General features: G+C 40.6%; 1 protein-coding gene and 1 long non-coding RNA gene across 10 annotated transcripts in view; both read left to right on the plus strand.

Moving 5' to 3' along the window:
* ECT2 (epithelial cell transforming 2) overlaps positions 1-12694 on the plus strand; it is a 28277-nt gene extending 15583 nt beyond the window's left edge. For 6 of the 9 annotated variants that reach the window (XM_068200300.1, XM_068200297.1, XM_068200299.1 and 3 more), the window contains 10 exons: positions 715-811; positions 1519-1600; positions 2525-2603; positions 2790-2909; positions 4170-4308; positions 5261-5415; positions 7297-7404; positions 8009-8152; positions 9735-10041; positions 11343-12694. In XM_068200300.1, coding sequence (XP_068056401.1) covers positions 715-811; positions 1519-1600; positions 2525-2603; positions 2790-2909; positions 4170-4308; positions 5261-5415; positions 7297-7404; positions 8009-8152; positions 9735-10040 — 1230 coding nt within the window. In that variant the 3' untranslated portion in view covers position 10041; positions 11343-12694. Of the gene's footprint in view, positions 1-714; positions 812-1518; positions 1601-2524; positions 2604-2789; positions 2910-4169; positions 4309-5260; positions 5416-7296; positions 7405-8008; positions 8153-9734; positions 10083-11342 lie in introns of all 9 variants that reach the window. The other 3 variants (XM_068200303.1, XM_068200305.1, XM_068200301.1) reach the window with 2 other exon arrangements.
* Positions 12695-14659: 1965 nt separating this feature from the next.
* On the plus strand, positions 14660-27043 carry LOC137479763 (uncharacterized). Its single transcript, XR_011002497.1, has 2 exons — positions 14660-14917; positions 26906-27043. It is a non-coding gene; the product is annotated as an uncharacterized lncRNA (long non-coding RNA).
* Positions 27044-27885: the final 842 nt, after the last annotated feature.

The raw sequence follows: 27885 nt of genomic DNA on the forward strand, positions 1-27885 counted from the left end.
CTGAAACAGCTTTTAACTTTCCTTGGGCAGCTGTGAAACTCCAGGGAGGCAGAATTTCTCAGCATTCTTGTGACTAATGAATAGAAGCCTAACAGTGGAGATCTAACAGGAAGATGATCTTCAAAGATCATTATCTGAATATGAGACTTAAGACTCTTGATCTCTTCAGATGTGTGTGTACTGTTAATAGTGCAGTGTAGCTTTAACTCCTATATCTAAATAGTCAACTGTCAAACACTGGCAGTTTCAGCTTGTGTTTTCTGAGGGACTAGGAATTACATCCAAGTATTGATATCTAAAAGATGGGGAACAAATACGAGAACAGGCCATCCCCAGTCCCACTCTACATTAGTAGCTGGAACAAGAGCTGAAGGCTTGATATGGACCCTTTAAAACTAGACATTCTCAGAATATAAATCACTGTGTACTTTTGAATATAATGTGTCCCCAGTCCCACTCTACATTAGTAGCTGGAACAAGAGCTGAAGGGTTGATATGGACCCTTTAAAACTAGACATTCTCAGAATATAAATCACTATGTACTTTTGAATATAATGTGGTTTTTAACATGCTCTGTTAATGACTGTGGTAAACAATTCTCACACTTGTATAGCAATGCTGATTTCAAGGAAGGGAATTTTTCTCTGATCTTGTGCTTTTCTTGTATATGTATGTAAAAAAAAAAAAAAGTAAACATTATTTCCTTTTCCCCAGATAAATCAAGCTAAACCTGAATGTGGCCGCCAAAGCCTTGCTGAGCTCCTTATCCGTCCTGTTCAAAGGCTGCCCAGTGTTGCCCTACTACTAAATGGTAACCTAGTGATGTAATTTTATTAGTTTGTCTGTGAAGGTGTTAAAACCACAAGATGATGTCTACCTTTTGTCATCATTAGAAACAGCTTTTCTCATCTAAAACACGCCTGATTATGTCAGTCAACCATGATTCCTGGCAGTCAGTGAGACCCACTACTGAAGAAAGCATAAATTCTGTCTAAATTCCACTTGTTCATACATTTGTATGCAGGATACAGATAGAGGAACAGTTTGCACTGACAATTCTGTCTCTTCAAACAAGAATATAATTGAGATTCAAATGAAACTAACATAAACTAGAGAGCAATTCATATTGACAAGGCTCACAGTTTCATGTGTTCCACCTGGTATCAACCACTTGCTATAATAATGCTTTTGTTAATAAAGATAGTAAAAAATCCACATCACTCTTTGCTTCAGGTGGAAAAAGACTTCTGTTCTTGTTTTTACACTTCAATTTAATTTTTTTTAATAGTTTAAGGGTTTGGTTTCTGTATTGTATGTGTTTTTTTTTTTCTTAATGAGATGTCTGGACAGCTTCTGTTCAGCCTAGTTACCCACTTAATCAGTGCTACTTGGACTCCAGGGTAGATCTGATGTCTTCAGTTGGCTTATCTTAACTCAGTTTAAATGTGAGTTTTTCATGTTTCTTTTCAGGCACTTGTAATATATATGGAGTCTTTCTTTTTTTTTTTTTAATTGTAGATATTAAGAAACATACAGCAGAAGAGAACCCAGATAAAATAACTCTAGAGAGAGCCATTGAATCATTAAAGGAGGTGATGACGTAAGTCGTGTTGATTCTATGGAACATACTGTTAAACATACTGCAGTTAGATCCCTCTGTTCCTCCTAAATTGTCAGTGTTATGTTGCCACAAGGAACAGTAAGTAAACATAACTGTAGGTGTTCTTCACCCTCCTTTTGGCTGCTAGTGTCACTTTGGAGTTCTGTGCCAGAGCTCTGAAGGAGTCTGTGATGTTCCCCAGCACTTGGACCTGAACCTCTGCTGACTCCCTGCTTCAGCAGGGCTGTCCCCAGTCCTCTGTTCTGTTTCAACTCTTATTTCTGTCTTTTCTCTCTGGAATGGAAGAGCTGGATTTTTGTCTTTAAATCTTACTTCTGTGCATTATATCTACTGAAAGGACAGACTTTTGGTGGGAGATTAGTTTTTCTTCTGGTCCTGTATTAGCTTTCCTTGGCACTGTTCCATGAGTTAATTAGCTGAAAGCTGAAGTTGTTTAGATTGTAAGTCTCACCTCTTTTGAAGTGTAGCGTATGTCTCCAGCAACAAGAACTCCTGTATTAATTGGATAAATGTTTGTCCAGTTTTAACAACAATTTTAAAATTGTAATTATTCTTGGATCTGCTGTGTTGAGCTGCAGTCCTGATTTGGGGGAGACAAAATACAGGCTGAAAAGAACTGAGTTGTCTCTGGTTCAAAATCTTGCAGGGGAGGGGAGGAGAATCCTATTTTAACTGATTGGTGTGTCAAGTGCCGGTAACTTGACAAGAATAGTGTTATAGAACTGAAGTTTTCTATGTGATTTCATGTGGTATTTGGTTATTTCTTCAGGCAAATGTGGCAAATGCTGCTGTGTAAATTAGCTCCCTGAATGTTTAGCTTTATTATTTTTGTATGTCTTAAATACAGTGCATCCATTTACTCTTGCTTGGTATTGAAGATTAAATATAATATGCTTTCCTTAGACACATTAATGAAGACAAAAGAAAAACAGAGGCACAAAGGCAGTTCTTTGACGTCGTCTATGAAGTGGATGGATGTCCAGTAAGTAGTTTCTCCAAAGCTGCAGATCTGTTAAATGACTGCAGTACTTTGTTCCCTTTGCAAGAATGTGTGAGGCTGCAATGCAACGGTGCTGGTTTAAACAGATTGCCAGTGTTAAGCTGTAAGCAAGCAGTAATCCAGCCCTTGAACTAAATGCTTAATGAGCTTTTTGCTTTTGTCATTTAGGCCAATCTCCTGTCCTCCCACCGCAGCTTGGTGCAGCGTCTGGAAACTGTAGCACTTGGGGATGACCTCTGTGACAGGGGAGAGCAGGTCACGCTCTTTCTGTTCAATGATTGCCTAGAGGTAAGGTGACTATACCGGTGCATCTCATGAACTGAATTGTAAAAGGCTTGACACTACACATGAAGATAAATAAGTAAAATTTAAGACCTTTTGAGGCAGAATTCTAAGTCACAGATTGTGGTAGGTCAACACATGCTGATGGTTCTTTTCCATTAACTACTGTATAATCCTCTCATGGCTGAGAGGTGTTAATGTAACCTTTAATGTCTTGCAGCCAGAGTAAAAACATAAAAGCAGCTTAATATGTTAAAAAAATGTTTATCTGAATAGCACTTTGAGTAGCACCAATGGATGAAAAAGTGATGGAGTCTTTGGCTTATCAGGTTTGTCCTTTTAAAGTTTAGTTGTATATAATGGAAGTGAATAGTGGGCCTTGGTAGACCTGTCTGTTCTTAGGCTACCAAAAAAACAAAGTCGTAATAAATGCCTTAAACTAAAAATTTGTTAGGAAGAGCTAGAGGGGAAGAATAATCTAACTAGGTTTTGGAGACTAATGTGGAAAAACTGAATTTATAAAGGACACTTTCATAAAGTACTTGTTGCTGTCTGCAGCAATGAAGAACATTGTCTTCATAGAAGACCAACTCTAAGATAATTCAAAATTAGTGCTGTCCTAAGCAGCACTTAGAGACAAAAGCCTGTTCTTGTGACTAGTGATGAACTCTCCCTATTGACTCAGTTTCATCATTCTTGTAAAGGAAGAAAAGGAAAATAAAACCATTTTTAATTAAGCTTCTTGGCTTGTCTCTTGGACAAGAGACAAACAACAAGATGCATTACTTTAACACACAAGTACCTTACATGTTTTATGCAAAGTCTGCTCAATGGCTGCATGCATAAGCAACAGCAAGTGATATTTCTAGGACATTACACACCACACCTTAAGCTGGTTCATGCATATAGATGTTGTCTTTTCTGTTTAAATCTAGATTATCTTGTGGTGGATTTCAAAGGACCCTTATTTGTTATGCAGGGTAGAAATGAGGTCTGTAATGCAAAATTACTTTGTCTCCAGGTATTTTTAAAAAATTTATTGTATTTTTCAGCTGAGTGTTTTGATGCCAAGTAACAAATACTGCTGGCCCACTTGGGCTGTAGGCAGTGAATAGTGAGATAAGTGAATTCCTTTTAAGATTTATGTGGTAGAGTAGCAAGATTTTCTGTGCCTTCCTGGACAGTAAAAGGTAAAAAATATAGGAAGGAAAGGAAACAATGGCAAGAGATCTTCCAACTGACCCTTTCTATTCTATTTAACTGCAGATTGCAAGGAAACGGCATAAAGTTATTGGAGCTTTCAGGAGTCCCCATGGCCACACAAGGCCTCCTGCATCTCTCAAGCATGTTGTTCTCATGCCTCTCTCTCAGATCAAGAAAGTCTTGGACATCAGGGAAACAGAAGGTCTGTGTGTTTTGAAGTGCTGTGGTAGCTAATTAAACTGTGTTTCAGAGTGTGAAGGAGGAAGCTCTGCTGTTGTGAGATGGAATGCTAAGGTGTATTTATTGTATGGTATTTTAGGTATGTGATTTTAGTAAAAACTTCTGTTTGAATCTCTGTATGAGCTTGAGAATTCCTTGTACTGATGCCCTTTTGGCTTTTTGAGAATTGCTGCAGGATGCTGAATTTGGCAGAACTACTAGATAGCATTAGCATAAGCCAACCAATTGGCAGTGTGAAATAAACAGAGTTAAACACTTGACAGCTCTGGATTTACAAAATAAAAACCAAACCTCAAACTTCAGCCCATAGGAAAGTGCTGTTGGTGTGAAACCAAATTTTCTTCTAACTGGTGATAATAATGCTCAGGAGGAGCTGTGCATCTTAAAAGATGACTTAATCTCTATCTGCTTTGCCATACTGCTCCAGCCTTGATAGTGATTTATAAAGAATCTAGTCACACCACTTTCCAGATTTCTATCCTGTCAAGATTTGGTGTTTCACTGTAAGTGATGATATGCACATCATGTGTTCTGCTTTATGTACTCTGAAGCACCTGAACATAAAACCCAATTAAGAAGAGAAATGGCCAAGAGGGTAGGTGAGGCTGACTGCTCTGCAGAGTATTTGGTTGGAGGCTGACTCCTCTGCAGATTATTTGGTTGTTCAGCTATTGCCTGAACAGCTGATTGCAGCCTCTTGATGATGGCTGTGGACAGAACACTGCTCTTGCAAGTGATACAAGAGCTAGTGTGTAAATAAAGATAAAATCATTGCACCAAATCATGTTGTCTGTAGCTCCAGCTCCTGGCAGACAGAGGGTTGACCTTTCTGAAGCTTTCCCTCTGAATTAAATGAAAAAATAATTATTCTTTTTATTAACTTCTTGCTTTTTTTTTTTTTTAACAAAATGTAGATTGCCAGAAAGCTTTTGCTTTAGTTGTGAGGCCACCTACAGAACTCAACAACAAGCTGCTCAGTTTCCAGATGACAACTGAAGACCCTTGCAAGGAGGACTGGCTGAAGATGCTGTGTCGGCATGTGGCCAACACAATTTGTAAAGCAGATGCAGTAAGTACTCTGCAACCATGCTGCTGATTGAGACATTTCCCTCTTTTTTGCTTCAAGCACCTGAAGCTAAAGAAGTTAATAGAGGACATGCTTGAGGTATAGTAGAGCAGAAAACATTTGTGCTAACATGCCTGTGAGTGTTAAAATGTAGAAAAGGAAACAGCCTGGAAGTTAGTTTGGGCAGAAGCTAAGTAGTGCTTAAAAATCAAAAATTATTTATAATTAATTTGTGATGGTGAAAGGGTATGATTCAACTCTGTACTGTAATTCTAACAAGAATTGTATTTAGCTTTCTTCTTTCACAGCTGTCTTTGAATTTACAATCCCAGTGTTGTTGATCATTTGTGTTGGATTAACTCTGTTAGTTTGAGTTCTTTGCTCTACACTTTATCTGCACCATAATGCAAGAGACATGAAGCATCTTCCTCCCATAGACAGAAATCTACAACCTTAAAACAAGGAAGTAAGAAAACCAGTGAAATAAAGGAGGGACTGGCCTTGTCACATTTCTAGAAATGCAGTGTGTGGGCTTTCTGTAGTCAGAAAACCACTAATTTGAGGAGTAGATCCTCTCCAATTACAGCAAGTGGCTTTCAGCTGATGTTTTAATTATGTAAAAGTCTATGCATATCAGTCATCTCAATTTGCTGAAAATACATGCAGTACATATAGCTGAAGCCATTCGGTGTAAACTAGAAATGCTGTATGTTCTGCAGTGTATTCTTACAGAACAATATTTGGTTGTGATTTTTAAAGGCATGCTTGTTACAGGAGAGGTCATTAAGTAATGAAAACAGCATCTTAGTTTTGTGTGTCTTGTGGTCTGGGGACGTAGGAATAAGAGACTTGGGCTTTGTGGTTTCCCTTCCCTTTTAGTGAGTGTGAAAAGTGCTGATGTGGAAGTGTTAATTTTCTTTAGTCTGTGTGTTGCCTATCTTCATTATTTTGTGTAATATATAACTTGGGTTTTTAATAGGAATTGAACCTTTGTGTGATAAATGTATCATTCTCTCTTGCCCCAAGACACTCAATCATATGCTGACAACTTGTAACCTACTTTGCTGTATCCCATTAGTTATAATTTCTGTACCAACTATATCATACTTCTTTCTTGCTTATTTAAATGTCCAATTGAGCTTCAATTTAAGTGCTTTTGCCTGGTTATAGACTTCTAGAGCATCATGTGAATGGAGATAACATGGACTTTGCCACCTGGTGGCAGCAAAGGCTTTGGCTACTCTTCCTTAGGCCCCAGGAATGGCTATAAAGCTGCTGACTGAGATTTATTTTTTTTAATGTAAAATGTGTTTTCTCAAAATGCAGACAACAAATGGCAAAAAAAAAAAAAATCATCCCAGCAACTTCCCACTCCCATGTATGCTCCCTCTGTCCCTCAGGTTTTGTAAGTAGGTAGCCAGAGATTGCTTTGCACATGCTGGAGTTTAAGAATGAAAAAACCTCAAAACTCATGGCTATTCTGCAACATGTATTGCACTTAAGCTGAAAGTCTTTAGTCTTAACGTTTAACAGCTGGAGCTCTCAAGATTTCACTTCAGAAATGTGCTAGATGTGTCAGTGAAATAATGGAATGTTTATCTCCTGGGGATGCTTCACAACTACTGCCTTTAATTTGGTCAGCCCTGTACTTGAAACTGAATCAGACAAACTGAAATGTGAAACTACTGATGAAGTGACTTCAAACTGATTGCACCAGCTGTTGATCTAACAAAATGGCTTGAAAACAAATAGCTGCTGGACTGTATAAAGAGTTAAATATGGAATGTGGCAATTAAAACCACTAAATCTGACCTAATGGACTAGAAAACTATATTTTGGCAAGTGCTGATATTTGGCCATTATTAAGAATATTCTTGTCTACAGGAAAATCTCATTTATGTTGCTGATCCTGATTCAGTTGAAGTAAATACTAAAGATATGGACAGTACTTTAAGCAGAGCATCCAGGGCAATAAAGAAAACATCAAAAAAGGTAAGACAGTGCTTTTTATTCAGAGAATTGTGCTGGGATTCCTCTTTCAGGTGGTTTGTAGTATTTACAGTAGTGACAGGAAAAGCTTAATTGGAACTAAAATTCTTAAATATAATCTCCTTAAAGAAAGAAGGTGAGGGGTGTTCAAGGTTTTGGAATATCTGTATATAGTCTTAATTATTACAGTCATAAGTATTATGTAGTCATTTTTGAGTCTGTTATGGAACTTATGCTGTTTAATACTTCGAGTCTTTTAAATACAATGGAACATTGAGAAGCAACTTAAAGGAGAGGGGGCCTGACTCTGCAGGACTGAGGGATGTGGAGAAGCCTTGGTGACCAGACCTTGCTTTGACTTCTCCCTGAATCTCTGCCCTCCCCTCTCCCTCCTGTGTTGTCCTCATATTTGGACAGAATTAGAAGAGCAAGGATGGTGGCAAGCCTTTAAGAGTCAGATCACTTTAGGTGGGGGTGTTTGGCTGGTTGTGATGCAACCACCAACACTTGATACACATCCTAGAGATTTTCAGAATGGTAGCCTGTATAATAGTAGTTATTACAGCTTGGTTTTAGTCAGTGTTTAACCACTTGTCAAACTCCTCAGGTCACAAGAGCCTTTTCTTTCTCCAAAACACCCAAGCGAGCTCTCCGCAGGGCTCTGATGTCTCACAGCGCCACAGAAGGGCGGAGCCCCAGCTCTAACGAGAGTTACATCGGCAGCCGCCTGACCAGCACCTCCTCCCTCGCGGTGAGTGAGCTGTGCCGCCAAGGAAGGCACCTTCTGGACATCACACTCCTTTCGTGTCTGCTGCTGCTCTCACTTTAGCAATTCCAACATCCACAGTGGGGAAAAAATAGTTTTAACTGCATTCATAGAGGTGTTATTTTCAAGACCTGTTTAATGATAAGCCTTCCTTGTTGAAAATGCAGAAAAATCTTGATGCACTAGAAACTGGGAGTTGCCTTACACATTTGAGTTGAAAAACCCCACCAATCTCTTTTGCTTGGGGTGGAATATGTTTCATCTTCTGAGAGAGTGAGAAAGTTTCAGCACAAGTCTTATATTGGTTCATGCTTTTGATTTTGAACACTAAATAGAAATGTGGTGGTGCAACCTTGAATAGTATGGTGAATGTTTCAGTCAAAGTAGTGAGATGACAGACGTCCTGTGAAACAAACTGGGAGGGAAGGGTAGAGAAACATAGATGCTGCAGCCTGCAAGTTTCTAAACAACAAGGGAATTATCTCCTCGTAAATGTTTAAGAAAATTGGGTAGAATAAAATAGTGTTCTATATATTTCTACTCTTCTGCTATGCCTGGCTGCCTGTTCCAGCTTTCTCCTGCTCCATTAGGCCAAACTCAATTTCCTAATACAGTCTAGTAAAGCAGACTAGATTTGGAGGAATCTTTTCATCATCTTTGCTTTTTATTATAGTGTTTGAGTAAATTTGGTGAGTAAACACCTACTTCCTAGTCTGTAGTATGTGGGACAGAAGGCCAAGAAAAGACAATCCTGTGCATCTTTCTATTACTGACTGATATGTCAGTACTTCGATATTGAGGTAATTCAGTATGTTTGAGTGGCCATTAAATTGTACAACATAAAGATATAGCCCTGCTCTCCCACATGAGAAAATATGAAGCAGTAAGGGAGGAAGTATCACAGCAGACTCCCTTGCTTTAGAGGAAATTTTTAAAAATCTACCAATGGGCATATAGCCTAGTTTTCTGTAGAGAGATTTTTTTCCTTCTGTTATGATTATGGCAACAATTGTTTTTGCATTCAAATTATTTTCATTTTGATACAGCACTGTATCTCATTTCTCATGAACTTGCAAGTCATGTACCTTTTTTTTTGTGCATATCTACCTCAGACAAAAATACTTGTTTTCCATAAAATCTTAAACTTGCAAAACCATGTTTCACATTCTACCCAGACCTCTTGCACTTGTGGTAATAAGCTGCAGTTTGGCAGCAGATCATGTGTTGTGTTTTTTTAACCAATGCCACACACCACTGAACTTGCATCAAGCCTTTTTGGCTCAATTATAAGGTAAGGGGAAAAGAGGTTTGGATTCCAGCCCCTGAAGTTGGAATACCATGCAGTTGTTGATAGGAAACTAAAACTGCAGGAAACCTGAGTCCATTAAGAGTCAAAGCTGTTAATCAGACATATTGTTTTATATAAATTACATCTTGGCCTATGCTCATATAGGAATTTTTTTGGTGCAGAAAAAAAAACATAGCATAAAAATATCAATAAAGCTTGGATGCTTGGTTTTTCTTTTTTCCTTGTTTGAACTAACTCTTAAACCCTTCCTAATTGTAGATTGCTCGTTCCTCTTCCACGTGCAGCCTGAGTGGATCTGCCAAATGTGCTGTTAATGTCCATCGCTCCAGTTCTGTTGATTGGAGCTCTCAAAGTCCCAAGCCTCGACCTGTGCTGTGTCCTGGCTCTCCAAATACTCATCTTTCAAATGCTGTAGAAGCAAAAGCCTCTTCCAACTTGGAGAGCTTAAATGGTCATGCCTTGGAGAGACCATGTGCTTTCCCTGTTATTACTGCCACTTGTGCTGATGCTGGAGATGATAACCAGCGTGATGCTGGGAAATTCTGTGCATCAGATCCTGACTGAAGTGAGCAAGAAATCCTGAGTTCTGTCAGCTGAGGGAGCGTGGTACAGCTCTAGTGCACAAAGGGCTTCAAGTGGTGCCGGGTTCTTCTTTAATGTCCTCTAATGCACAGGGTTGGAGTCAGCAATCACATGTGGTTCTGGGGGCAAACTTATCTTTTCACAAACTTTTAAATGTCATTTTTTGGAGTGTTTTTTTTTTTTTTTTTTTTTTTTTAGTTGACGTACAGTTGAATTCCTCGCTGTTTCATGTCCAAATGACCATGTAACTCACTGGCCAGAGTTCTGAGAACTTTAGTGACTTGATTGCAAGGAAGTCTTGAGCAGCTCATTTTACCTCTGGTTTTAGTTTTTTTTTCTCTGTCTGGTATAAAATATTCGGGTCTAATAAGAGCTGATCTATAAAGAGGAGTTTAGGGTTAAATTTTCAGATATTGCCCATGACTTCAAATGGAGGACATGCCATAATCAGGCATAGGGCTTGTTCATAATGAAGTGTGTATTCCCTTAGTATCCCTATTTAAAAGATTCTTGAAGCATGCAGGTGCACAAGCTGCCCAACTACCGTGACCTGTTGATGTGCTGAGAAGCTTGGCTGGCTGTTTAAGAGCAACAGAGGATTGCTTGTGCAAGTATCTTGAGGTCTAATGTGAAAGGAATATAAAATCTCAGCTAATCCAAAGAGGTTTACTTTTAGTGCTACATATTTGATGTGTTGGTTTCACAGTAATTAAGTCTCAGAAGCAGCTTATTCTCCAAGCATCAGAAAAGTCAGCTTCTTGCCTAGTGTGTGCCCAGCCAGGCACAGCTAAAGCAAGCTCTGACAAATCATTGGGATGTCTGTTGCCTCCTGCAGCCAAGGAGACATGTGTTCAGCATCTCATTTGGGGCTCAGAGCTGATGATAATACAGAAAGTTGTAGGATTGGAGGGGGAGCTCTGTTTCTCTAAGAGATTATTATAGTGTATCTTGCCTTCATTTTGGAGGGAGATTGTTATGGCAAAAAGTGATGCAAGATGTATACTAATACTTGTTAACAGCTACTCTTCAAAACCATGTTCTTGCATTCCACATCTCTCAAGGCTGGTTACAAGGAAAAAAAAATCTTATCTTCTGCAGTTTTTAAAATGTGTTAAGTTTCCTGTTCAAACTCTAGAAATGCTGAATCATTAATTTCAAAAGCTGCCAATCTTTGAGGTCTTCTTCACTCACACATTACTTGTATGATATGTGAAGGCTGAGAAGTGACTGCTGCACTATTGAGATTGGCTCATAAATGATCAATAACTTTTTTTTGTCCAACAGGGTGTTCCTTCTCCTTCCTTGGTCAGCCTTCCCTCGATCTTTGAAAGGAGGAGTCACACATTAAGCCGATCAACAACCCACTTGATATGAGGCGGGTGGGGAAGACTCTGCTCTGTGAGAGTGACTGACAAGCAGGTGGCTGGGCAGTGACCTGTGACTGACATTAATGGTACCTTAGTCATTAGCACTTAGCAATGATTAGCAAAATGTTAGATGACACTAAGTTAATCACAAGGGGGTTTAGTTGTGTTGAAGCAGACCAGCCAATCAGTGGGATAAATAACTTGGCCTTCATTGAAACACAGTATTCCCTTGTACAGATTTATTTCCTTACCAGCATAACTGAAACATTTTCTTCCATGGAAATTGTCCCCTCCAGGCAATAAACTGGTTTGTCAGATCTTGAAGTGAAGATGATGATCACATAATTTACTGCTAGTTTGGATGACTCTTATGCTTGCCTAACTTCATCTACTGGCAGAGCACTCTAATGTTTGAATTGTGGATTTTTTAAATGGAGATACATTATGAAGTACCTGACCTTTCAAGTATGACAGTTAACCTGTTGTACAGCTGCTTATTCTAGATATTTTATAAATGTAATTGTTTATAATTAAATAGAATTGAGATTTGTGATTATGGTCTCCTGCAGCCTAACTGTAAACTCAGTGGTATGAGGAGCTTTGGCCATCAAAAATGATCAATTTAATTCTTCATCTTGCTTTGAAGTGGAAGTCTGAGGAAAAGAATTACACTCCTCTTTAGTAGGGTTGTTAAAAAACCAAACCCCCACACATTCCCCATACTTGGTTCAAAATCATTATTTAATGCATGGGATTATTGGTGTGACATTGGAACTTCAGGGTCCAATTTTGGTGTGTCAAATTTCAGTGTACAACTCCTAAGGCTTTTAGGCTTTCTCATGTATTTATGTCTTCCTTTAAAACTACGTTCACTTCTGTTATCTCTGAACAGTTTGTACCCTGCAATGCACTCTCACAAACTATCTGAATATGTAAATTTCTGCATTTCATTAACAGTTCAACTGTTGGTATTAGCAGGAGTTCACAACTTCTGGTTTCTTTTTAACCACCTGTGTTTTGTCTTGTATCTATATGTAACTAGTGATGCTTTTGAATGTGTCAGACTGCACTGTTTTTTATCTCTCTTTTTGCCAATCTGAGCAATGTAAATAAACTGTTAAAAAAAACACTGCTTCTGGCTTTGGTAAACAAGCTTTTATGAAAGTTTACTTTTTTATGTGGGGAAAAAAAAAAAGCATTGTTGGGCTCCAGCCTACAACTGTACTCTGATTATCTATGTAGTTATTCCTAATAAAGTATACCACTTGATAGGCCTGAATCTTTTTTTGTTTTTTCTTAATGTATTCATGAATCTCCCCTGGATCTACGTGTCCAGTCCATGGTTTGTGTTTTTTTTTTTTTCCTTGTCCATTCAGAATGAGCTTCTGAGCTGAATGTGCACTGATGCTTCTATCATAAAGTGGCTCTAGAAAAGAAACTATTCAATAAATACTATGCTAAAAATCCAACAACAGTTCTTGGTTTCTGTTTTTTTTTTTTTTGGTGGTTTTTTTTTTTTGTTATTTTTGCAGGGCCATTTTCAACCTGGTAACTTGTGTGCAGACTTACAGCACTCTCAGGCTGTCACAGTGTCAAGTCCTCCTGCTCTTCAGTTGTTGCACATTGTAATGGAGGAACCAGTTCTGCCCAGACTTGCTGACTCCTGGAGAAGGAGGAAGGCTATACCAGCTTCTGGTGTGACTTTATCCACTCCTACATTGTGGATGCTTTATCTTAGCCTCTTATGTCAAGTTTCAGCAAGAGCTGCTTCTACTTCTATGAAAAAATAAGTGGACTGTTAACAATTGCTAGGGTCTGCTCAGTATTTCTCTTGATGGGAGAGTGTTTTACAGCTGAAACACAGCAGCAAAATCTTGAGTAAGATGACAGAACAGGCTGGGAGGGGGAAATGAACTTGCTGAGTTAAAAAGGTGATCCAGAGTAACAGAAACAAGCCAAAATAAGGAATTTTTACAAATAAGAAATTTGCCCCACATTTTCCATTTCCAATATTACATGTGCTTGTAGCATTGGAATAAGTACATAATTTTGGAGGGTATTTTGGCTGGTGTTCTTTGAAATCTGAAGTGAGACTGCTTCCCCAAACCACAATTTTAAACAATGTTACTTTTACCATCTCACCCCATGGGATGTGACTTACTGAGTAGCATTAAGCATCTGGTTTTGTACAACACCTGGCCTCAGTCATGATACAGACAATTCATATCTCCCGAATAAATTTTTAAACTCCAATTTGAACAGTTTAGTAGAATTTAGTATAATTTCCCAAGTCTTTTTGTTGAGATTTCTGAATTGTAAAACTATCACATCTGTTCTGCGACTCGTAAGGAAAAAGTCCTGGGGTAAAAAGGACATTCCTTTCTATCATGTCTGCCACAGCATCAGCCAACACATGTTCAACATACAGAATTCTGTCATTCAGAAAAACGAATTCTGAAGAGGAGCTCAAAAGATGGTCTTTGTTTAAAACACAACCTTTTCTTGTGGGCTGTACAAAAACAGCTTAATGAGCTGCTCTCAATGCTACAAGAACCCTCTTAACCAGTGCTCTAAATTGGTAATTGAAGGACAACTGCCAAAGGAAAAGGTCTTCTTTTGGGTGGGTGTTTGGTGGTGTGAGGTTTAAGGAAGCAAGGGCTTCTTTGCTTGCTTAAAAAAATTAGAAGAGCCCCAAGAAGAGACTGGAGGAAGTCTGGAATAGGGGTTGGAGCCTAGAATTCATAAATGTACACTCACAAACTATTAAAGCATTAATGGCCTAACATGGTTAATCTTTTATAGGTTTGTGTTCAAAGGGAAAAGGTGGAGATCTCACAGCTGCTCGAGAGCACCGGTTTGCAAATTTGTGGTAGATTCAACAGGACAGCTTGACCTGTGCTTTGCAGAGAAGTAGTTGCTGTTTCAAACGCAGGAGCTGCAAACTCCTCTGTGAGGTGGATGTTTACAGCCCCTGAAAGCCAGCCCTCAGAGACAAAGAGGGGCAGCTAGAATGCATTTTAAAAACACAAAAGCTGTTGGAAGCTGAAAATGCTGGCTGAGGGTGAAGGCAAGCTGGTGCCACCTTCTTTGCCTTGAGACCTGTTTTAAGTGCGGAGCCAGAAACCTGCCCACTCCCAGCAGTAAGGAAAGCTGAAATGGAAACAGGAGCACCATGAAAACAAACTAATTAAACCTGTAGTGAAATAGATGTCACTTTGTCAGATGTTAGGCAAACAACAGCAATTTTTTGTTAAGAACATTACCACTAGTGAGGGCAGAATTTTCAGCTGGCACAGGATATCCTGTCAGCCTCTATACAAATGCAATCAGGCCTTTGTATACTTAATTTAGGCAGTTAGAAGTGCAATTACCACCCTACCTGCAAATTGTAATTAGTTTAAGCTGTGTTGATGCCTTTATCAGCTGATCCATACACTAACACTGACTTCAAGAACAGCCTATTGTGGGAGCTACCCTCTGTTTTTGAAGCAAGTTATTATATATAAAAATATATATGTGTTTGTGTACTTAGATAAACAAAAGGTTCTTACAAATATGTATGAAGCAGCCTTTTATTTTTACCCCCTGTAGGGAAGCCTAGTGCATGTACTTTATATGAGTGAAATTAAGGAATTAAACTTCTGATATTTATACTGACATGGGTGAAAACAGGAGAACGTCTACGCCTCATTCCCCCTCTTCTTCCAGCTCCTCAATTTCTTTAAGGGCTGAAGAAGAAGAGGCTCTTGGCCTAATGCTGGAGTGCCCAGTTTTGCTGCTCAGTCTCAGGAGTGCTGTAGAGCCCATCCTGGTTTGGGGGAAGTAAAATCTTGCCCCTAGCAAAACCCAGGAGCAAGCTGTGTTCTGCTGCTCCTGCTCAGGTTTCTCTGGCTGCTCAGAAGATCAGGCAAAGGAGGACTTTTTACACTTCTCCCACCTCCTCCATCCAAAATGCAACAACCTGGTAAGTAGGCTATCAATTAATTAATGGATTCTTTAGAATGGAGTTGAGTGGAATATAAACAGTACTACCTGAGCTCTTGGAGATTTTGAGTTGTGTACCGTTAACAAAGGTAATGCTTATTAATGTTTATTGGTGAGTGTCTGGACATGCCAACTGCCTCTTGTAAATACTCATGTCTTCACCCAAACCATCAGTGATGCAGTGGTTGTGTTGGATTGTGAACTCCTACACGCTTTGTGCTGCTCTCTGATGGCATTTCAGTGGTTTCTCCAATGTTTCAGCCTGGAGGGAATATAAATATAAGCATAAATGGTTTTGAAAGTGTGCCTTTTTTCTGTGTTTCAATGGCTCATGCATTAGAGTTGGTATGGCTGACAAATCAGCACTGATTGCTAATTAAAAAGTGGAATATATTAAGGAGTTTCACACTTCCACTTCTGCCTCCGATTGAAACCCTGGCTGTATAAGTGTGTGCTGGGGAAGCTCTAATGGATACAGTCTAATTACTTGCCATTTTTGCTTTGCCTTAACAGTTCATGAATTACAGTAACTCTGACTAACAGATCACTGCTGATTACTAATTAAATGGCAGAATTTGGTTTTATGCACCTCCAGCTATTACCCCCACAAAAAGTGATGTTCCATGTCTTAACAAAAAAAGCTTTTTCTCTCCTTGTTTGTTGATGTGTAAAAGCTGATTTTATCCTCCCTTAGGAAAATAAAAGTTCTTTGGGCACATTTAACAGTAGCAGTTGATGAATATATTTCAAAAGTAAAGTTGCTGCTATGCTGCTATAAATGAGCCTTTGGGGAGAAATTGTTCAAGGCAGCTGTGCTGGTTTTGGCTGGGGTAGGGTTAATTCTTTTCACAGTAGCTGATGTGTGGCTGTGCTTTGGATTTGTGCTGGGAGCACTGTGGACAACTCAGGGATGTTTTGGTTATGGTTGAGCAGGGCTTGCACAGAGCCCACAGAGCCAAGGCCTTTTCTGCTCCTCACCTCCACCCACCAGTGAGAGGGGTGCACAAGGATTTGGGAGGGGACAGAGCCAGGCCAGCTGACCCCAATGACCCAAGGGATATTCCAGTCTATGTGATGTCGTGCTCAGCATAAAACTGAGGAAGAAGAAGGAAGTGGGAATGTTCAGAGCAATGGCTTTTGTCTTCTCAAGTCACTGTTGTGTGTGATGGAAAGTCACTGTTAAGGCTTTCCTGGGGATGGCTGAACATCTGCCCACCCATGGGAAGTGGGAAATGAATTCCTTGTTTGGCTTTGCTTATGTGCATGGCTTTTCCTTCCCTTACTAAACTGTCTTCATCTCGGCCCACAAGTTTTCTCACTTTTGCTCTTCTGATTCGCTCTCCCTCCCACCTGGGAGAGCGAGTGGCTGTGTAGGGCTGAGTTCAACCACGACAGCAGCACAAGGACTCCACGGTTCCTGCCACTCCCATTCCCTTATGGATCACCTCCTTAAATGAGCATAAAGAGAGTTTTAATCCTTTATCTGCAGGGGAGAACAATTTATTCACTGCCACAGGGACTCCCCAGGTCACCCAGACAGCTGAACAAATGCAGGAATGGATTGACTTCCTTTCTCTTTATTTTTCCTTTTCTATTCAACAGACACAGAATTTAATCTGATTCTTGACAAGATCAGTTCTCTCCTAATTTGTGATATGTTTTGATTTGTGATAGTGATCTGTAGAGATCAGCTGTTGAGGTTGGCAATTCTTCTCGTGATGGTGTCTGTCTGCTGCTGAATGGCAGTGGGTAGAGTAATGGAGAGCCTGTAAATGGCATAACTGCTATAACTCTTGCTGAATGCCCAGAAATATTCAGTTTTATCCCAGACATAAAATTAGAACTCATTAAAATTGCCACCAGCCACCAGTCTTTTAAAATCCAAGACATGGCAGCCTAATAAACTTTTCTTTCACCTTTTACAGAAACACAGCAAAACTTTTATCCTAAAAAAAAAAAAAGACTGCTCTTCTGAATAGAAATTATGCTTCTCTCATGTCTTTCAGTTTGTGAGCAGGCCCCTAAGCATGTGAATATTTCAATATGCAGTTTATAAAAATCCATCAGAGATAGAGCTCAAGAGCAAGGGTCAAAAGGAATGGTATGATACTTGAGATCCCATATATCAAAAAGCACAGTGTAAAAATCCTTGGCATATAGGTGATCTTAATGGTCCCTTCTGGACTTAAAATGCATTAGAGAGAGAAACTATCAAGTCATTTTTATAATTTAAAGCTTTATCTTTTCCTTGTTAGTAATTTTTCCTGTCTGAATATCATTGTTCACCTTAAGCAAAATAGAGAATATATTATTAGTGGAAGGTAATAAAAAGGACTCTGTGTTATTGCGGTCACTACCCGTAATAAATGTAAAATTTGGTGTTCCAAAAGAGTGTCAAAAAAGTCCTTTTCTCTTTGCTTCCATCTAAAGTATTTTGTAGCATTGCTAGCAATAGTAACTCAGAGCAACACATTTCTACAAAGACAAGAATGTGGCAGTGTCTGAAAAAAAAAATATCCCAGGTCATCATAGACAAACCACTGGAGTGTTGGTTAGAAAGCCTTTATGAGCAAAAGAAGCTCATGTGAAATTGTGAAATTAGGACTTTTGACTACAAGGCTTCAGAAAACAGTTTCTGATACTTACCTATAACTCTGTGTCGTTCATAATGGTTTTATGCTTCAAGAAAAAAAGATATTGGGAGATCTTAAAATGTGTAGATATCCAGAGCAACGGGGAGGTTGCTTTCAACGGGCATTTTCACTGACCCACTGTGCCTCACGTTCTCCATGTTCCTGAACATGTGAGCTCCATCTGTCCTCGTAGTCTTGGTGAGTACTGAGATGAAGTTTTCTGCAGCTCACAGCCCACAGGATGTAAAAATCCCAGCATTTGCTCTCTTTGAGTAGGAAATCACTGGAATGACTCAGCTTGAGTAGTTTGTGTAGCAAGAGTGACCTTTGAAAGAAGGCTGTGGTTTGGAGCTGCTCTGCCATTACTCTCCCCAGTTTTCCTTTGCTCAAGAATGGCCAGCTTCAGAGAAAAGGTTCACTACTTTAATTGAATATTCTCCATATTGAGAGGAGTAAAAATAAACATTCTTCTTGATTTATTCACGCATACACTGGAATCATCCAAGTGTGATATCTGAGAGGAGCTACATGATTATGATCTGAAATGAGAACAAAGTTCATCTTGTGTGAATTCTTGTTTCTTCCCTGCAGACTTTGAAAGAGGAAAGAGATTGCAGAATCTTAATACCCATTGAAGCTCAAGAAAGCCAAGGCTGTGAGCTCCTGCATTAACCTTTTTAGCATTCTGCTGGTTAATTGTCTGTCCATTCCACCTTTTCGTCCCAGGTTAATGGGGTGGTTAACAGGGAAGGACAGGAACAGTTGGCCAATCACACCACAAAGCAAGCTGAAAAGGTCAAAGCCATGTGCTGTATTATTCATGGACTATGCCTTGCTGAGGCATCTCAGATTTCACGTCTTCTCATGATGAATTACAAGAAGAACAAGAAACGGCCCAACATGAAATTGGCTCTTGTGACAATAATTGTAGTTCTTATGGAGAAATGTAAAACTGTGGCCTGCTGCTGTTCTGGTTTTTGAGATTGAGGGGATGTGATCACATCTAGCCACTGAGTGAGCAGCAGGTTACATTTGTATGGCCTCTCGGCTGGGTTGTAAGTTTAATACCATGTGTCCTGATTCTTCTCATTTCAGCCATAGACTTTGTTTTCAAAATACTGTGTGGTGCCTAATATCCCTCTTATATCTTCTGTGTCTATAAACTCATGACTAGCTTATAGATATCTTAATATCAAATATCAGACTCTTTTTCTGTTATATGATATTTTGTTTTGAAGTATTAGTGTGCTAACTCCCAAGAGGCCCTCAGGAGTGGACCATTAGCCAGTCCTTTTTCTCAAGAATTTGCAATCTGTAGAGTCAAATTTGAAGGAAAACTTGATCCAACCATTATATTTTCCTTCATCTTGGATGTGAAACAGAAGGAGACACTGGCATTGTGCCTGAGGTGCTTCAAATTGAGTGCAGTCCCTCTCTGACCTCACAGAGCTCAGCCACAAGCAGAGCACTGCTTTAATCCACTGCCAGTGGATCTCTTTACTACATGTCCCTGCTCAGTCCCTACAATTGGATGTCATGAGTTCACCTCATCTTGTTCCTCTGGTGATGTGTCTCATGCAATACTTTAGGACTTGGACTCATAACCTTGTATCTTTCAAGTGCTTTTACCACACCCCTTTGACAGGAGAGACTTCCCAAATAGTGGAATATCTTTTGTAAGAGCAACCACTGCCTGGTCTACCTTATCCAAGTTGTAATTAGTGTTGTAACCCAAGAGTATACTACACCTGGCACCTGGAGGAGTTGACTTTGCTTGTGTCTCTTGCAGGGAAGAGTTACAAGGCAGTCTTAGAGGAAAGGACTACTTACACCTTTTCTTTTCCTGCCCTTTCTAAAAACTGGTAATAGTGTTCTTTGCTTTTCACCGAGTGGTTTCCACTGCCATCCAGTTGCCTGGGGGCAGTGAACCTGGCTGTCAACAGATAAATCATTTCTGTGACAAAAAAAAATTTCTGTCATGAAGGGAAACAAGCCCCCATCATTCATGTGGGAACAGGTCTTTGAAAGAGAAGTGACCTGAAAGTGGAACTCGTGGGGAGTGGTCTCAGATGTGTCCTTGTACATGGGACTAAAATAGCCACAGAAACCGTGGGCCAGGCTTTTTAATGTGCCCTTAGCAAAAAGATGAGCATGAGGAATAAAGCCCAGCTTGTAATAATATTTCCTGAATGAGAGAAATGGTGGTTTACGTCTTCACCCCATAGAAATTGCTAGCTAAGTGGCCAGAGGATTGTTATAACCCAGTCTACAGTTTATTAAAAAGGAAGCTTATTACTTCCCCCTCCATCAACTTCCTCATTGTCCAGCCAAAATGTAGTATATCAATGGAATAAATAATTCCCTTTTTTTTTCACAACTTGAATAGTCCTGAGTAAAATCCTACGCTCATTGGGGCCTGGGGACCTGTGCATTACAGATGGGTGTTTTTTGGAAAACAGCAATGCCCTTCTCCACGACAAGAGGCTTCTTTCATGTTTGCTTTGTGTTGTTTCCTGGCTGACCTCATCTCCTGACAACTGCTTTCGTCTGAGGCTCTCTGGGGGCTAAAGGGCACAGTAGCCAGGTGTCGGCCTAGATGTTTCTGACACCTTGCAGATTGATTTGGGCTATGGCCTCTCTCTCCCTCTCTAAGTGATGTATTGATCTGCTGTGTAAGACAGCTTTTCCGCCCTGCTTGATATCTGAAAAGTGAAATGTCACATCTTGCCTCGGATCTGGGTCTCTCACAAAGCTCTGCCGTGAGACTGGAACATTTCTCTGTGTGCTCGAGTCCACTTGGTCACGTTGCACACACAACTGTTTTTGCTTGGCAATACTGCTTTTTTCTTCCCAAGGATCACCTGCTTTCCGTGCACTTTATTTTTCTTTTTAACATTCTAGGTAAAAAGACCTGATTTTCATTAAATATTGCAGAATTCTAAGCCAGCTTGAAACACATTAAGAGTATTTATTTAAGAGCCTCATGATTTACCAAAGTGTGTGCTGTGACTCGGTGATCCATGGAGAGCAGTCTTTCTGATTTAGTGCATGTCTGCTCATCAAAGATGGATGATTGCCACTATGTGTCATAAAACTTCATCTGACAAAACCAACTCCATGGCAAAATAATGCCGTCTCCAAAGGGCAATAACTCTTCCTTTCTCTGTCCTACATATTTAAGGCACTCTGATTTTTCTCAAAAAGATTTCTTTATTCTGTTAACAATGAACAAAGGACCATCAAAGCTTTTGCCAGTGTTTCTTATTTTTTAGAAATCTTTTTTGAGAGCCTAGGAAGGCAGTCTCTAGCAGCTGAAGACTTGTAGAGCTTAGACTGCTGTCTGTGATAAAGATAATGGGAATTAAATGGCTAAATACCTTTTGAGGTCATGGGTTTTTAATTAAATCTTAGGGCTAGGGGCTAGATTTTTTCCCCTTTTTTTCTATGCTTTTATTTTAAAATCACCCTTGAATAAGAAAAAGCAGTGAACTGAATGCTGGTTTGATGAGGGTGAGGTTATTTTCTTGCAGAGTAAACACGGTGCACCAAAAGGCACTGCCAGCCTTAGCAGAGCCTGTGAACTTCACCTGGGCAAGCATCACCTGCTCAGGTGACCTCTGCTGTGTTCCTGGCCGAGGATCCCTCTTTTCCATGCTGCTTGGGTGAGAAGCCAGCAGGGGTTTGTAGTTTGGATGCAGAATATTCTGACAGCAGGAAATTTTTGCCTGGGTGTTACTTACAATTTTAAAATGCAATACAATTGAATGCAATTACAATTTAATAAAAATTAATGCAATTTAAATTTTAATTAATACAACTTAAAGTTAATTCAATTTAAAATAAGCCTTTCACAGACAGCTCAGACTAATGAAGTACAGGATAAAGTCTTGCTAAAGATAATCTATAGAAAGGGGAAGGATCGTTAAGTAGAAAGATGACTTTTGTTGGCCTATCTACCCAATACCTATAAAATCTATAAATCTTTTATTTGGCTGTACAGCTAAATTTTAGGGTCAGGAATGGACAGGTCTGGAGTCAAATTCATATTTTCTATCTCAGCTGTTCTCATCTTTTTGTTCCTTAAGAAATTATCTTCTGCTGTGTTAAAGTAGTTTTTGATTAGTCCAATATGTAATTACAAAGAAGTTGTGTCAGAAGAATGTCCCTTTCCCTCTATAAAAAAATCTTAAAAACTTTTGTGATCAGTTTATTTCAAAATGAATTGTCATTAGAAAGCAAAACACATAAGGGCACCTCTCATACAATTGGCTGCTGTAGCAGAACCCAACTTCATAATTTTATTTTTTTTTCTTTCTTTCTATTTGGATTCAATGACTTTACTGCTGTGGAATAGACTCTTTCATTGAAATCTGTTCATTGAAACCAGGAATTTATCACAACTCTGCCTTTAAATGGCATTGAAAAACAGCCACTTTAAAAGGAAAGGATGATGAGGAAATTAATCTCAGGCAAGTTTTTCTTGATAAGGAAACAGAACAGAGGCTTCTGGCATTTATATGCCAAAAATCAACACAAGGAGAAAAATGAGTATTCCACATTGCTGTGGCAAGAAACATTTTTCTATTAAATCAAAATGAAGTTCTGAATAAATATATTTTCCCATGAATGTAATACACTAGAGAATACACTAAAAGAATAATGACCTCAGTATCCCCCCCAAATAAAACAGTAATTAACCTAATAAAGAGCATATTCAGGTATTCCTCTTCCTTGCAGGGTGATTTCCAAAAAAAAAAAAAAAAAAAAAAAAAGAGGAATAATAGTACTGTGTACAGATATTCTGTAAATACCAAGCATTCATAATTTTCTGTCTCTCTCTCTCCCCCTCCCTTACCTTTATTCACTCCCTTTTTCAGCTTTGGCAACACGCAGTATTTCTGGAAGGCGAAGATGAGAATCATCTCCCTTCACACTGAGTTATACTCTAGACCCACACCCTATATAATGTGAGGATCTAAAGAATCAATCTTCCAATTGCATTTGAAGCTGAAATAATCTTGGGGAGAAAAAAAAAAAAAAACCCAAAGTCTGAACTGATCATCCTGACACATGTCCAGTGGAGCGTCGTTTCTTTAGGCACAGCCCAGAGCAGCTGACCGGGAATTAATCCGAGCGTGGTTTCCCATTGTGGTTATTCATGTGTTGAGCTGTTACCAAAGGGCTCCTCAGCCTGAGCTGGAGCTGTGCCTGTGCTCTGGCCGTGCTTTGTGCTGGTGAGGGCTGTGAGTGTGTGAGAGAGAGGTCAAGGCAAGCAGGAATGTTTATGGACTACTCCACCTGCCCCCTGGGCTGCTGAAAGCACCAGGAATGGCTCTGGGAGAGGAGCTCTGCCTGCTCCATGGAGCATTTCCAGGGGTCCAGCTGTGCTCAGCACCAAGCATGATGCTACAGGAAAAGAGCTTCTATTGTGCTGGTGAACCGTGCTGGCCACTTGTGCCTGGGCTTCTGCTCCCTTGTTGCCAACTGATCCATTGGAACAGGAGCACAGAGAGGCTGGGGCTCTGAGGAGCCTCAGGAGCTGGTTCTGCTGGGTTGTGCTCAGCGTGTAATCATGTGGAGGATTAGAGGAAAGAATTATTATGCTGTCCTCATTTTTAAGAAGCTGAAAATAAAAGCTTAGGAAATCACTGATCTGGCCAAAAGCACATGGGAAGCCTCAGAAAGACTAACCACTTAGTGCTGAGCTGCAGTCCAGGGGCTTAGCCATCTTCTAAACAACTACCCCAAGACTTCTCCAAGAGACCAAATGAAAATATCTACCTAACTTTCTTCTGCAGTTAAAAGTCACTGTTTCTATTTTGGGGGTAGTTTCTGCATTTGGATGAGCACAAAGAGTGAGAGGAAACAAAACAGGTCCTTAGTGATGGGTAGGGTGTGGGGTGAGGGCAATGGTGGCACCAGAACAGCAACAGGCTTTACAGCAGCTCCTTTAGGACCATCCATGAGCTCTGGCACCACTGGTGATGTCACCAGGAAGTCCCAGGGGAATGATGCTTCTGCCTGGAGCTGTAGCTCAGCTGCAGTTGTGTGCTTTTCATATTGATAGAATACCTGTCAGCTCCAGCCCCCAAAATAAGTTCTAATATGGCATATCAGGGGTGGAAATAATAGTGGCTTACATAATTGCAATGTTACTGACACAGCTGATGAGCTGATGATGTTATTTGCACAGCAGTGATGACATTCAAACCCTTGCCGACTCACAATTACACTGCGCGCTGAGCCCGAGCAGGATTTAAATTACCAGGGGAACACAATGAAAATACAGTCTCTTGACAAGATAAAGGTGGGGGGAGCGGTGGAGAATGGCTTAAAAATCTCTTTTTGGTGGCTGTGGCGTTCACTCGTGCTAATTCATGGCTTTTTACCTTGCACATTTCATTTTAAGAAAGTAAATTGGAAGCATTATGTTCTGCCTTTTTGCCTTGATTTAAAACCTGCCTGTGCCTGCTCCTCTGCTGCCTGGCTGTGGTGAGGCACCTTTGGGGCTCTCCCTGGGAAATGCAAATTTCTTGAATCAATAGCTTCACTTTTTTCTTTTCTTTTCTTTTTTTTCTCCCCCCCTCCCATTAGAAGTTTAAATAAGAATACATGTGGGTGGGAGTAGGTAGGACACCGTTTGTAGCCAGCCCAAACATGATGAGTATTAGAACAACAGCTGAAGGAAAATGGATTTTGGAAAAGATTTGTTCCCAAGCAGAGCAATAACTGACTGCAGACTGATGCTGAGATGGAATCCCAGGGATATATGGCTGAATCCTGCAGCTGCCTTCAGGCCAGAGCAGCACTGAGCCCCTGGTGAAGAGCTCTGCTGGGCTTGGCTCACAGCACAGCATTCGCTGCTGGTGTTAGCAGTGATTCACATGAGGCTCATTTTGGGCATGATCCCAGCCCACACAGAGACCAATAACACCAGGTCAGTCCTTTGCACGATTTGGATTTGGATTATGGTGCTCACCTGTCATGCCTTGATCCCCAGGAGTGCCCACATGTGCCACCGGCAGTGCTGGGCAGGTGGGCAGAGGCATCACAGCCCATCTGCAGGGCTGTGCTCAGCTCTCTGTAGCTGAACTTGCTGCCTGACTTCCTTAGAGTGAAGTCCCTTCAATCCTCTCCTGAATGTACAAAACCACGCTTTTCCCATCTGCTCTTCCGTGGCTTCATGATCTTGTCCTCAAGTGCCTGGTGACCTGAGAACTTCTGAAGACAAACTAGGCTTCACCCATTTTTAATCTGCTGCTATGATGTCTTTCTTTCAAGATATTCTGAGTATTCCCCCACCCCAGTTACTCACAGCATTTCTGCTTTGGATCAGGGTCTGCAGCTGTGGTCCATCTGGAGGTTCCTCAGTGCACAACTGCTCCATCTACTCAAGTTCCTCACATTTCTTCCTCATTAGCTCCTGATTTTAGGCTGCTCCTGACCCTATTTCTCTCACTGGATTTTTCTCTCTGTCTTTAGTCTGTCCTCTGTGATCAGCTGGAGGGAGCAGGAGAAGGAAATGAACAGAATGAAGATCAAATGGAAAGAGGGAAGAAATAAAAATAAAAGATGCCTTTTAAGCTAATTGCATCTTTGCTCCACAGCACATGCTGTAGGTGCTTTGGGATCAAGCCAAGCAGAGAAATTTAGGGGTTTGGGGACAGAAATCTGAAAATGAACCAGGTCCTCAGGGTTTATTTTGTGCTCTTTATGTTAATATTGTATTTATTTTACACTGCCCCCAGATTATTTGTGTTTCAAATTCTTGCAGCAATCATATGTCATGGAAGAGATCAGCGTTAGAAACTGATGATTTGGGGAGAGGCAGAACAAAAAGCAAGGGAATTAAAGCACCTGGGCAAGAGCACAGATAGGTGTGTTGGTGTTTGCGACTCTGCCTTCAGTTTACATCCATGAGGTATCCGGGTCCTAAGGCTTAGGGGAATTAGGAAAGACAGATCTCCAGGATGGTGGCTGAGTGAAAACGTGAATCAGGACAAGAAAAGCAAACTTGTCTGGCCCACCTGAAGGAAGTGACACTATTTTTTTAGGCCAGAGGAAAGCATGGGAAGGACAAGGCCTTTGTGTGTGCCCTTGGAGCCAGGAGCTGCTGCGGTGATGGCACAGCCTTTGCTGTGCTGCCAAGGCATCAGCACGGACCTGCAGCGCTGACAAGCCATGACTCAAGGGTGTTTCTGCTCTTTTATTCTTGGGGAAAATCAGCTGAATGAGCAAGGTTGTGTCTGCCTCTCCTCAGTGCCACACATCAAGGCGTTTCTGTTCCGATGGAGTGAGAAGGTGAAAAGCATAATTAGTGCACCAGAAGTAGCTGGATGGACTGTAAGTCAATTAGTCTGCTCTGAATCTCAGTTCTGAGTTTCCTGGGAGAAGAAAATGATCTGTGTTCTGTGTGGATACCGAGCTGATCAGCTCATTCTTTACTGAAATGGTTTTCCATGGGTCTCTAAGGCTGGGCAGAGTCTGTAAATACTTCTGGTTTTGGTAGATGTCTAATGCAGTTTCTGTCTGCAGTGAAAACATGGGGCTCTTTGGGTAACAGGCACAGCATTAGCTGGAGGGATGAACTGCAGAGGGTCTTATCAGGTGAGACAAAATGTGGTGTCCCTTTGGCTTAGGGTTTGATTTGAACATGCAGGAGATCTTGAAAATGACATCCTATAGATCCATACACAGATAAGGATCACACAGGCCTTGTTTGGAGCATATGAAAATATTTCTGATCCTGCCCTTTTGTACCTGCTGGCCAGTGATGGATAAAGGGGAGTGCCTGGCTGCTGTGAGTGCAGAGCCCTGCTCTCTGGATGCCATCCTGATTGATTTGCTTGTGCCGTGCAGGGAGGTGGAGGCAGCACTTGCTGGCTGCAGCTGAATTACAATCATGGCAAGATTTCACTGTAAGGGACTCTGGAGGTCACTTGCACCAGCTTCCTCTTCAAAGCAGGGCTTTGTGGGGACTTTATTCTCCATTTCTGAAAAACTCACTGCATTTCTGGTGACACCCCTATCAGTCCCTTCTGAAATTTCCTGGGTGCACGTGGTTGTGCCCTGGAACACCCCAATGCCAGTACATCCTTCCCTCTTCCTGGGCATTCCTTGGGATAAGACATCCCACAGATGGTTCCTAACCCCGTGACAGGCACTGACTGCAACAGGGGAATGCTGTGAGACCATCCATCATCCCACTGCTTTTGTCCAACTCCTGGTGGGCCACAGATGTCACAGGACTTGTCGACCTTTGCTGTGAGGGGCCCTTCCAAGGAACAGATGTCTGTGTTACTGACTGTCCAAAGGAAGCTTTCATCCAAAAATGAGGGAGCTCTTCTCGTCACAAGCTGGCTTGAAAGCACGTACAACTTTTAACAGACCAACGTGAATTTATTTGAGTACAAATGCATAATATCAGTTATAGAGTCTGCTAAAGAGTTTGAAATAAAATGAGAAAGAGGCAGAATCCAATAACGAAAAACTCCTCTAGGGAAATAACTTCGTTTAGAACAAAATTTACTTGGATAAGCAGCAAGCAGACCCTGTAAATTGTTATATCATTAAAGTGTGTCTCGCATGGCTGCATGTGTATGCATCCTCTGTGGTGTGGTGCCTAAACATCCAAACTTCCCAAATCCCTACACAACTCTGAGGAGTCATGCTCAAGGAAGAGACAGGTGTTTTTGAAGATGTCTGCAGGAGCTATAAATAACAGGTAATGGCAAAAAGGATCTTCTGGCATACAGGCTCTATTTTTATTGCTTGGGAGCTTTAAGTAATAGAAGGCAAATGAGCTGCCTTCAAACATGAAACACCCCTCAGTGTTTTCCTTTG

Source organism: Anomalospiza imberbis, chromosome 10 (assembly GCF_031753505.1).
Source record: "Anomalospiza imberbis isolate Cuckoo-Finch-1a 21T00152 chromosome 10, ASM3175350v1, whole genome shotgun sequence".
Taxonomy (NCBI): Eukaryota; Metazoa; Chordata; class Aves; order Passeriformes; family Viduidae; genus Anomalospiza; species Anomalospiza imberbis.